The 11986-nt window shown below is 51.4% G+C and overlaps 1 protein-coding gene across 1 annotated transcript in view; it reads left to right on the top strand.

Moving 5' to 3' along the window:
- Window positions 1-11733, top strand: part of FAM234A (family with sequence similarity 234 member A) — a gene marked incomplete in the record, with an annotated part of 54847 nt that extends 43114 nt beyond the window's left edge. The window contains 7 exon segments of the mRNA XM_034784015.1: window positions 1771-1903; window positions 2348-2486; window positions 3956-4096; window positions 4872-4950; window positions 5641-5793; window positions 7037-7139; window positions 7309-11733. Of these exon segments, the coding sequence (XP_034639906.1) occupies window positions 1771-1903; window positions 2348-2486; window positions 3956-4096; window positions 4872-4950; window positions 5641-5793; window positions 7037-7139; window positions 7309-7520 (960 nt within the window).
- Between the last annotated feature and the right edge of the window lie 253 nt (window positions 11734-11986).

Below are 11986 nucleotides of genomic sequence, written 5' to 3'. Positions count from 1 at the left end.
ACTTGCATCTGAAGAAGTGAGGTTCTTACCCATGAAAGCTTATGCTCCCAATACTTCTGTTAGTCTTAAAGGTGCCACAGGACCCTCTGTTGCTTTTTACAGATTCAGACTAACACGGCTACCCCTCTGATACTTGTTTAACATTGTTTTGTTGCTGATCAATTAGGGAACATTCTCATTTAAAGTTGTGCAATGCTCCCTTCTAACGTTTGGCAGCCGCCTGCTTTGTCCCCTGCTTGCAGGAAAAGCAGCCTGTTGCAGCTAGCTGGTGGGGGCTTGGAACCAGGGTGGACCGGCAGCCCCCTATCAGCTCCCCCTATCCACTCCCCGCTCCTCAAAGTTCCCTGTACAGCAGCTGCCCAGCAGGCTAGCAATTGCAGCTGTCCCTCCCCCCACTGCCATGTGCTGCTCCTGCCCTCTGCGGAGTGTGGAGGAGAAGAAAGAGGGTGGGCTAATGTCAAGGTGTTCCCCCTGCTCCTACACCCCGCTTACCCCTTCTTCTCCATATAGAGCAGGGTGGGGACAGGGAGGGAGAGAGACGGAGAGAGGCTGGGGCAGCAGCTGCTGTCTCAACTTCCTGATCCACTTAAAAAGACAATGCACTTAAGAATGGGTCAGCTTACTTAAAGGGGCAGTGTGCATTTTTCTCTCTCCCACACACAAGGTATGGCTCTCTCTCTCTTTCTGCTGTGCTATCTCCCCTCCCTCCATTCCTGCTGCCTTGTAGAGTGAGAGGCTACATTAACAATGTGTTAACCCTTGAGGACTCAGCTCAGTGCTAATTCATCAGTTAGCACAGGAGTTCTCAAATTGGGGATCGGGACCCCTCAGGGGGTCACGAGGTTATTACATGGGGGGTCGCGAGCTGTCAACCTCCACCCCAAATCCTGCTTTGCCTCCAGCATTTATAGTGGTGTTAAATACATAGAAAAGTATTTTTAATTTATGGGGGGGGTCGAACTCAGAGGCTTGCTATGTGAAAGGGGTCACCAGTACAAAAGTTTTTGAGAACCACTGATTTAGCAGTAAATCATTCCCTGGGAAATATCCCACCCTCTAACTTCACCACCTCAACCAAGCTTCATAATCATCATAGCTGTGAACAGTATTAAATTGTTTGTTTAAAATGTATACTCTGTGTGTGTGTGTGTGTGTATATGTATATGTATATAAAAAATAGTTTTTTGTCTGGTGAAAAAAATTTCCCTGGAACCTAACCTCCCCTATTTACATTAATTCTTATGGGGAAATTGGATTCGCTTAACATCGTTTCACTTAAAGTCTCATTTTTCAGGAACATAACTACAGCGTTAAGTGAGGAGTTACTGTACCTAATACAACAGCAAAAACGCACAAGCAGTTGTTCTGCAGTCAGCTTTGTTACTGTTAATAGGCCTAACCTTGCCCTGTGGTAATTATGGAATGGGGTCGTAGTATACTTATGATTAGATTGCAAAGTCTTGCTAAATAAAATGTGTTGTCCACCATCACTGATTTTTTGCGTGTACCCCCTGACGCGAGCTCAGATTGAAAACCGCTGTCTTAAGTCAACAGCAAAAAGTGATCTAAGGCATGTGAAGTGTCTTCTGATGTGTGGAGAAGGCTCCTCACAGATGGGAGAGCCATAGTGCAAGCTGTGCCCAGGCAGCCACCTTTCTGTCTCATGCCGTCAGCCTCCCCAAGGATTTGGGCTGCAGCAGCAGTAGAATGCTAACCTGCAGCAGTGGTGTTAATAAGTATTTATTCTTATGGTTTTCATTTTCTCTGTAGACTCAAAGTTTCATCTATTCGGGGAAGAAGGGCGAGCAGATCGGAACCAGTGGCAGACTGAGTCTGGGTGTAAGGCCTGGTTATCTCATGCATGTGACTAAGACTGGCTCCTACTACGTTCTCTTCAATACTGGTAAGGCCTCTTGCTGGTTGAATACTAGAGATACTCCCTGTACTGAGAAGTTACCATCACTTTGAAATTCATAAATACTCTTCCAGCTTGTCATACAGTATTCCACATTCTCGCAAGACTAGCTTCCAGGTTCTGAAGTGACATTCATGATAAAGCAACAGAAGGACCCCTCTACTGAAAATAAGAGCTCATCTTGTGAACCCAGAGAGCGCTCTTTACATGTAGTCATGTTCTTTGGACAGTGCATTGAAATGTAAGTTCAAAACACAGCCACTGTTGCCAAGTGAATATAGGGCGTGTTGCTAAGTTAGTCTGTGCTTCCCTAAGGATCTAATGCACAATTTCTGAGGGGAAAGGATAGGAGAGAAGGCCTCATTTGCACAGTTTAGCACAATGGTCAAGATAAGCTTCTGCCGTCATTCTGATTTCTCTTTGTTTGCACAGTAAATTCTCTTTACGGCTACTCCTTGAAGGATCTCTACAGCATGGCAACTGGGATAGAAAGTAAACTCACCAGCCTCAAGCAAGATCCTCAGTGGGAGAAGAAGATCGAGAGCCCCACACATCACATACCTCTTCTCAGGTAGCAGCTTTACATTCTCCTGACCTTGTGATTTAATTGGGGGGGCTCTGATCCACTGATTGAAGCATAAAGCAGTGTAGTTTAGCTGTCTCTAAGATCCACTTAGCAGTGTTGCTCTTGGCTTGTCCAGGAGCATGTTCCAGTGCCAGACAATGAGGAGAAGACTGGGGGGACTGACTCAGTGAGTGACAACAAAGTGGAGAGGATGTAATTCTGTTATATGTTGGTTGGGGAAAGACACCAAAGACAGAGAGGAAGTATTGAGTGTGGCACACAGAGGTTAGAACTAGGGGGAAAGTGATTAATTTGAGAGCATGGATTGAGGCTAAATAGCAGGAAAAACTTCCTGGCAGCAAGATCTATGAGATTGTGGAATCATCCGCAGAGGGAAGGGGTGGGACGCCCAACAATCGGGACAGATCAGACAAAACCTATAAAATGTCCTGCATGTCCCAGTCCTGTGTTGGCCCCAGGGAGATGGACTGGATAGTGTAATGTCTCTTCTGTGTTTTATTTCTATGATTTATGCCAAGTTTCAGGCTTTGGAGAGTTCCGGTTCAAATTCATTTAGACTAAACCCATCAATCGAAACCGGAATGCATGCCACGCACACAGTATTGAACAGCCAACTGCATTGTGGGTAAAGCACAATCCCAATCTGTGCGATGTCTCAATTTTGAGACTATCGCCAGTTAAACGAACTTTCAAACCCACAGCAATGTAAACTGTCCAGCTCCCCCCCACACGCTCTGATTCCTCAGCTCCACTACAGACATCCTTTCAATTCCAACGGCTAGTTAAACATTGCACATCCAAACGCATTTCCACACGAGCCGCACAACCTTAACTCTCCCCTCCACTACAGTCAAATAGATTACTGACAGCTCTGTGGGTTTGGACATGGCTAAAGCATGAGGGCAGAGATCAGGTTGTGTGTCTGAGTGCGGGAGATTGACAGGTACCAGAATCATGTGTAACTGCAGGGGATAAGGGAATTTTCCAAAATGTGTTTTTGGTCACTCACTCACTAGACAGCATCTGAATTTCTCATGCAATGACCAGGCAGGGAAATCTCTTTATTCTCCAGAGGGGGAGGGGAGCACTTCCAGGTTGCAGTGATCCGTCAGTCATAAAGAAACAAAGGGCACAAGCCCAGAGTGCTTTCCTCATATAGTCGCCTGGAGTGCAGGGAGAGTGAATGCTTTACTTTTCTTGCATGTGGCACCCAGAGGGAGCTGCTCTCTGTGGAGGGAGAGTGCCCAGTTGGATGGGGAGAGCTGGCAACCTGCAGCTTCTCCTCCCCAAATGTTGGCTTCAGCAGAGCCTGGCCTGGCGCATGGGCTTGTGTTCCTTTCCTTTTCCTGGTGGGATGATAGCCTTTGATTTCTACATTGGGCATGCTGAGAATAAAGTGGTATTCTCAGCTAGGAAAGCTCACTAATTCCTTGTCTTGGCCTCTCCTTGTTCAGCTCTGGAGACATTCGTTACCTGGTGAAGGTTCCCGGGAGATCAGAGGAGAATATCTTGGTTGTGAAGTCAAACATGGCTGAGCTTCTCGATGGACAAACTCTTGACTCCCTGTGGACTGTCAACGCCTCCCACATCTTGAGGTAATGCTGCCATTGCAGGAGAGAGATGCTCCTTTCCAAGAGTTTGCCCAATGACACTTGGGGTCCAGGGAAACACGGCCCTTCCTTTGTGTGAAGTGCATGTTTCATATGATCTAGTATCTCTTCACAAAGGGGAGAGCTTGACGCTCTGCCTTGATTCTAGGGAGGGTGGGGAGAGCCTCATTCAATTTCCTGCTGACATGGCTGCAATTCATGGAGTGGGGGGTGGTTGTGTGGCTGTCTCTCCCTGGGAGCCACAGTAGGGAGTGAGGGCAGAGAAGGTCATGGTACTTGGTGTGTGTCTTTTTCTCCTGCAAACCCCTCCCCAATAGCCTGGCTCCAACCCCCACCCCAAATACTGTAGCCATATGAGCGGCTGGAAACTTGGCCTGCTTATTACCTTATATGCCATGGAGGGGTGGGTCATCCTGCATCTTCTCTGAAGGCCAGCGCCAACTACATGAACCTCCCCTTTCTGTGCCCCAGCCTGGTTACCTGTGCCTCGGGATGAAGCTCCCACTGTCTCAGGGAAGAAGTAGGACCTGGGTGCTGCTTCAGCAGAACTTTCAGCCTAGGGAGCAAAGGGGCCTGACCCCCAGTTCTTCCAGTTAGTAATGCCAAATGCTGAGCCATTGTGGGATCAGTTGAGTCTCTCACCAGGCTAGGTGTGGGCTGGGTACAGGCTGCTCTAGACAAACAGGCACTGGGCCTGAGACACCTGTTCCCTGGCTGCTCGGTACCTTGTCTCAGTCCCCTTCTCCTGTCCCTCTTGCAGCGAGCCAGTGTTTGGTTACTACACACCTGACGTTCTCCACATAGTCCTTGAAAGTGGAGTTGGACCCAACAGGAAGAAGGTTTGAAAGCTCTTTGCTCTGATCCCCCTTTCCTTGCTCGCTTGCTGGCTACGGCGTGTGTTTGATTGGGCTCGAGTGCCATTTGCACAAGGAGTTAGCCCTGCACTGGGCAGAGGGGAGCTGGCTCTCTTGATAGGTGTCAAAGGCCTTTGCTGAGATGTGCGGCTCTTTCTCCAGGAGGTTCCTCCGTCAGCCCAGACAGTCCGTGGAGTTCTTCCCTCCTGCAAGTGACTAACCATAAACGGCAGGTGAATTCAAAGGCAGAGCTCTGGGTCTGATTTCTCCCAGCACCTCCAGATGTGACTCTACATTGACATGGCTATCTACACATAAAGGACCCTAGGTGTCCCCTCCGTGACTGCATCATGCATGTTTCTATGGTGTAGATTTCAGGTTTGATCATCCCCCAAATTGGAGAGCGAGCAAACACCCAGGATAGGTGTTGGGGCAGTCAGAGGAGCCTGGGACTGAAGCAATGGAAAGTTGTATAGCTCTGAGGAGGAACTAGAGCACAGGTTCCAAATGGCAGCTGTGCCGAGCTCATTCCATGGAGTCTGGGTTCAACCAGCCTGCCCTGATCTGATTTCCCCATGTAGCCAAGCCCTGTTCCCACAGGGAGGTGTGGAGCTGGGCCCCTGACTCTCTGTGCTGTATGGTCCAGGGTAAGCTCTGGTCTTTCTTCTCTGCCAGATCATGATTGTTGAGAGTGGCTCTGGAGCAGTCCACTGGGAGCTGGAGCTGAATTCAAGAGCAGGGAGTCCAAGGCCTGCCACGCTCAATACTGCAGATCACCGGTCCATGTTCCTCTTCTGGGGAGAGTACCAGGCAGAGGCCAATGAAACGGTGAGGGCTGGCGAGCGGGGACAGCACACACAGCCCCTTGGGCTCACTCTGATCTTGAACCAGAATTTGCAGGACACCCCCTCACCCCCCCCCCATACACACACTGAAATCTGCTAGCCCTGGAGAAGCACTTTGTCCTTCCTGTACTATGTGCACATGCTTACCTGGGCATGTCCAGGCTTTCCTCTGCTCACGTGTGGCCCAGTACCCTTGGCCAGTATCACGGTCCACACCCCCCTTGTGATGACCTGGGCTGAATCCCCATCGCCACCCCGAGTGGTGGTGCCATGCTGCCTTTGCAGGGGATGTAGCCCAGGCCTGAGGTGCTGAGCAGAGGGGTCTCTGCTTTGCGCAGTGAACGGTGCTCACTAGACTGCGGGGCAGCTAGCTGTTTCTTAAGCCAAAGTTTACTTACTCACCTGCCAGGCTTTCGAGAGCCAGGCTGCGAGGGTTTTGGTGTGCTCTGGATGGGGCTGGCAAGTGGGGGGGAAGCTCAGATCATCCAGCAGGAGGAGGAGGTGGCCCGGCAGACTTGCTGTCTGAGCGTCTGCATGTGTCTTTACCAAGCTGTTGGAAAATTGCATGTGCTGCAGCTCCCTGTGGAGGGTTAGATTTGATTTTTCACACTTATGGCAAATGCCCCTGTAGAACTTGCTTTGAGGCCATGGATTCTCTGGTGCCCCTCAAGCATTGTGTGTCTCTCCGTGTCCTGAGCCAGCTCTGTGGCCATGGCATACAGCGGCCTGGATGGGGAAAGTCAACTGGCACATCAGCCTCTCGGTGCTTGGAAACCAGCCAGGGGAGGGGCTGTGAGAACTGAGTGAGGGGCAGTGATGCTGCTGCTCCCACTTGGACCTTTGCCAATGTCTGTCTGATTGTTGTGTGCAGACTTGCTAGGTGTTTTCCCCATGACCGCTGGGTACCTCTTCCTGAACCTCCCCCTCTCTGGGCCCTGTGTGTGGCTGATGGGCACCTGGGGCATTCAGGAATGTTATGATAAACAGACAGGGGCGTTACAGACCAGTGAATAAACCCAGCTCTGGTACTGATGGGACTCATCCAAGGCTGGACTGGTAATGTCTGCTGCCCGGCTCTCACGTTTGGTGCCATCTGGCACAAACTAGCAGAGTTGGGCAAAACCTGGCTTATTTCCCCTAAGCCAGGTGGGTGTTTTGAATATGGCTTCTGCCCAACTGGGCAGGGTGATATGCTTCCACGCCTTGATGCCTCCTGTTTGTTTCAGGGCTCCAAAGCGGCTCGCCAGAATCTGTATCTGTTCCATCCATCCTACCCCAATGTTCTCATGGAGCTGAACAATAGCCCAGACCGAATAGCCGCCTTCGACGGTAAGTGCTGCTCCCTGGGCCCCTCCAGCGGGGACGCTGGCCATGGCAGCTAGCCCTTCGCATTGTTGTCTCTCATGGAATCTGCGGAGTCTCGGGGTTGGCTGCAGTGCTCTGACCTGCCCTTGTCCCAGGCAGGGGTCTGGCTGTAACCCCTTTCTCTCTGTTCCAGCGGTTCTGTTTGAGCGGAGCCGACATGCCTGCTACGTGTTGCTGACCGGGCCACAGAGCAGCGAGGGGCCAGGCTGGGTGTCTGTCACCAAGCGGAAGCTGAAAGAGGACATCACTGGCAGTAGGGTGACCTGGCTGAGCCAGGTGGCAGGGGACAGTGAGCAGTACATCAGGGACCGCTTCTTCAGGATGCGATTCAGCAGCCAAATGTGAGCTCCCTGGGAGACCCCAGAGAACCATCTCAGCACTCTCCTCCAGCAATGGACTCATTAAACCCAGATCACGGACTCATGTGGGAAGCTGACGTTCTTGATCCACAAGCCAAAGGCCGGCTGCTGAGAAAACAGCCACAGCAAATCTACCTGTGAGCCCGCAGGGCTTGGGCATCCCAAATCCTGCACAAGTGGCTGCCAGCGCAGCCAGCCTCTGAGCTGATGGGGCTTCAGTTCCTGGGTGTCCCTGAAGTGCCATCATTTCCAGGAGATCTGCCTCTTTCCCTCTCTAAATCCCGCGATACTTGCTGTGCTGCAGGGCGTACCTCAGCCGGGGCCGCTTTCCCAATACGCCCCAAACTAGGACCCAGGGAGGGCATGTCTGGGTGCTGGAGGGAGGCCTCAGTTGATTACTCTAACCTCGGTGTTTGCAGTGAGGGAGGGCATGTGCATCTGGGTGAGAGCAAGATGAGGAGGGAGTGTGTGCGCGCTCACGTGTGCGCGTGTGTTCAGCTGTGTGTGCGCGTGCGCTGTTGGATTTTCTTTCCTGTTTGCCCATATAGACAGATGGGCTCTCCTGAGTAGGAATTTTTGCCTTTTCCAAAGAGTGGCGTGGACACAGCGTGCTTAGTGTCTCACTGGAATACGGGAGTGCTGCTCGCCAGGGATAATGCAGTGAGATGGGTACTGAGTGAACCCAGCGGGGCGTGCAATGGCAGGTGTATTGGATATGGCAGATATTCTCTGGCCCAGGAGAGCCACAGACTAAAGTGCAGTTCTACTCTGAAAATGTCTCTGTATAAACAGCAGCTCCTTGTTTTCCAAGCCTTCTGCTCCTGTTGCGTACCGAGGTGCAGAGCTGCTGCCTACTGCTGACTGAGATGCATAGGCTGCTCTTCCCCCGTTGGTCCTGCCACAGCTGTGCGAGAGGGCACCTGGCTTGGCTCTGGTTCACTCATCAGGAACAGAATTGCTAACACAGTTCCACTTGTAGATGATGTAAGAGCCAGAACAAGCCCCTGCCTGGCTACCCAGTCCCCATGGTGCTAGCTCATGCTCTCTGCTCATCGGCTGGGCAGATCGAGTGTATATGGGACCCGTGGGGCTGTTTGCAGGCGCTCTTCAGAGTGGAGCTGCCCGTGTTCCTGGCCAGGAGGCCGGCCAGCTGTTCCCAGGGTGCTGCTCGTCAGACATGAATTCAGCCTCGCGACCCCTGCGAGGAGCGTCCTCTGAGCACTGTTACCTCACTGAGTGAGGGGGACACGGGGACAGGCTGTGCAGTGTCTGGCCAAGGTCACCCAAGGTCTCTTTGCAGAGTTCTATTGGCAGCTCTTTCCCAAAGCCCCACCTCCTGATCCCCTGCTCTAATGGCTGGGTAACGCTGCCCCTCAGTGCTAGCAGCCGTGTGGAGGGTAGGACACTTGGGTGCCATTGCAGTGTGGTCATGTTCATTTGCTGTCGCTCTGTACTGAGGTTGCAGTGGGAGGGGAAGAAATGGTGGGGCCTCCCTTGGCATGCCCTGGGGCACCATGCTCTGGGGTGAAATGCCTTGGGGGCCAGGCAGTGCACAGGGGCAGTTCAGTGTGAGGGGCAGTGCCCAGAAGTGCCCTGTCACTGCTCCGGTCGTCACAGCTCCTTGGAGCTCTGTGCTGCAGGCTTGTGAGGTGACTGCTAACCTGGGGTCCTGGTTCTTTGGGAGCAGCATGAATCCGTGAATTCTGCCTGTGTCCAGTGGAGCAGGGGCTGGGTGCTCCGGGGGGATGCTTGGAGAGGGCACTTCGCTCACCTGTGGAGAGAGCAGGACCTGCGAGGCCTCGGGAAGTGTGTGTGGTGCCCGTGGAGTTGGAGAACTGATCCCCAGCAGGCACGGACAAGGCTTCCTCACGCTAAGGGCAGGATGTGAGGCAAGGCTAAGCACTCGCCTCCTCCAGGCAAAATTAACTGCAGCATCTACTGTTGGAGTTTGCTGGTGTAGCAACCAACTTTTGACCTTGCACTTCTGTTTCTAAGGGTCCCCTATGCACAACCCCCCACCCCTTTGTGAAATTATACAGTTGTGGAGTGTTCTGCTCAGTACCCTCACCGCTGGAACGGAGCTGCTTTACTGGAGTGAATTAGTGGAGAGAGCAGAGCTACCCATCATGGGGACCGAGTCTCCCACCATGGCAGCTTGGTTCAGCTGCCCTGCTCTGAGGATGCCCCCAGAACGTGCAGTCAGTGGGATGATGCCTCGGCTCCCTGCTCCTCGTGTCTGGGGAGGGCTCCTCTCTAGCGTTCTCCACAGGGACTGCAGGCTGCATTGTGTGTTGTGCCATGGATTCCCTTGGCTTCTCTCTTGAAATTCCCCTTCTCCCTAACATGGTCTTTTGAATAGTCTGAGTGCTGGAAGCAGAGCCCAGTCTCGTCTTTGCTCTAGCTCAGGTTCCCGTGATTTGCCCACCCTTCAGGGGCATGCAAACGACCTGAGACCCAATCGCCCTGCACGTCCCTGGGTTGTGCCTTTGGACCTGAGGGATGCCTTACCGCACAGCTGGGCTTCTGGCCCGCACCCTGCTGGTGGCACTGAGCGGCTGTCAGCGGGGATAGCAGGTTCAGCATGCCAGGTAACCCACCCACTGATGGCTTGAGCTGAGATTCTGGAAGCTTGGCTGTGCTGGTTGCACTGTGCCCTGGGCAAATGGTAACCCTGCAGCTTGCAAGCCTATTGAACTGATATTTATCATCTGCAGATCAGATTGTATCTCACTGAACCTCCTCGAAAGGAACAAGTCTTCAGGGGACGTGGGCTGTGCATCAGGATTGCATTGTGCATTAATGATTCTTGCTGTTTGAGTTTTTCCTCTTCCTTCCTGACCCCCCTATGCAGACATAACCCTTCCAGGTAGGCACTCTGAACATTGCCTCAGGAGAGCAGGAGTCTCCGCTTCGGGAGACTTTTCTGGCTTTAAGTTCCTCTGTTAACACTTTCCCTGATAACTTGGAAATCCAGGTTCTCCTGTTAGCAATGTCAGTGCCAAGCTAACACCCTCGTAATGATGCAAGAGTCTAGCTGCTTTTCCCCTGTGTCATTGTTTTTGCAGCATTGAGTGAATGGTTTAATTGTGCCTTGATTCAGTAACTCTGCTGGGCGCTACTAGCAGAAATCACTGCGTGTGTGAACGGTGTATTTTCTAGCACTAGGATTATCGGTTTGGTTCTGTAATTTATTGCAAATGTTGCTGTACTGGGCGTGGTGTAACTGTGATGATTCAATAAACCCTCTTTTGCATTGTTTGTAAACGGTGCTCTGCTTCTGCTGCTGCCTTTAATGAACCAGCGTGGCTGAGCCCTGAGCTCAGGACATGCAGAATTGGGTTTGACAGAATAATAGAAAGTTGTAAAATGTCCTGAGACCCCTCTTCCCCTCTCACCCCCCACCCCGGAAGGAGGGAAATTGCTCTGATGACATTTCAGAGTAGAGCAGCTTGTCATGTGTTGCATGTAGTTTTAAGTAGTAAACTCCCCCCTTCAGTTTGTCGAGATAGTCTTGTTTGACAGTGCACTGAAATGAAGTGATGCCAAGGACCATGTCACCTGTTCAGTCACTGCGATGCATTGAAGCTGCTGTATAAAATAGGGACACCAACCATCTGGGCTAGGCTTGATCCACAGCGTCATCAGGAGCACGTCATGTGACTGTGTGACTATAACTGGAAAAGGAGAGTTCCTCTCCTTCCTCAATAGCAGTGGAATTTAGCCTGCCTTGCCAGTTCTTCAGGGGGACCTGGCCAAGGACTTTAATAGGACTGGATGCATGTGCCCTTTGAGCTGCTTGTGATAAATAAAGAGCTGGGGTGTTTTCTCACTTGGTTTTTTCCTACTAGATCTCTAAACATACCCATTGCACCAGATCACAGCAGAGCCAGTTATATCCCCAACTGCGGATGCTCTTAAATGGGTTTAATTGATCTGGGGCAATTTCAGTGAGTAGACACAGCCTTAGATATCTCAGGCACCCTGGAAGGCCCATTGGACACCTCATTCACATGCTCACTGAAGGGGCCAGGAGTATTGTCAGTAAGGAGGGGTTCCTGTCTCCAGAATGTTAATTAGTCATGAAGCTCAATAGATGCTAAATTCAAAGTCCCAAAGGGGCATGAGCACAATTTTTTCCCTTTGCAGGTCCCATTTTATGCTGCAAATTTAGGAGTCACTTTTCAGTTTCTCTCAGTTCATTACTGAACCCTTGGTTGCTTTTATTTCTACTCATTGTGATGTGAAACCGAATGGTTTGTTGTTGGTTTTGTGAGGGAGCTCGTGAATCCAGCTGATCTCAGCTGTGCCTGACACATGGGTAAGTAGCAAATACCCAGGAAGAGATTAAACCTGCCCCAGAGGCTGGACACTGAAGATTTTGCACTGATGTTAAATATTAAGTGTGAGATGAGGCACTTGAGAAAATGGAATCAGCAGCTGGGTGCCTAGCAG

The sequence above is a fragment of the Trachemys scripta genome, chromosome 10, assembly GCF_013100865.1.
Source record: "Trachemys scripta elegans isolate TJP31775 chromosome 10, CAS_Tse_1.0, whole genome shotgun sequence".
Taxonomy (NCBI): domain Eukaryota; kingdom Metazoa; phylum Chordata; order Testudines; family Emydidae; genus Trachemys; species Trachemys scripta.
Note: the sequence above shows the minus strand (reverse complement) of the source record. Positions and strands in the feature narration are given on the sequence as shown.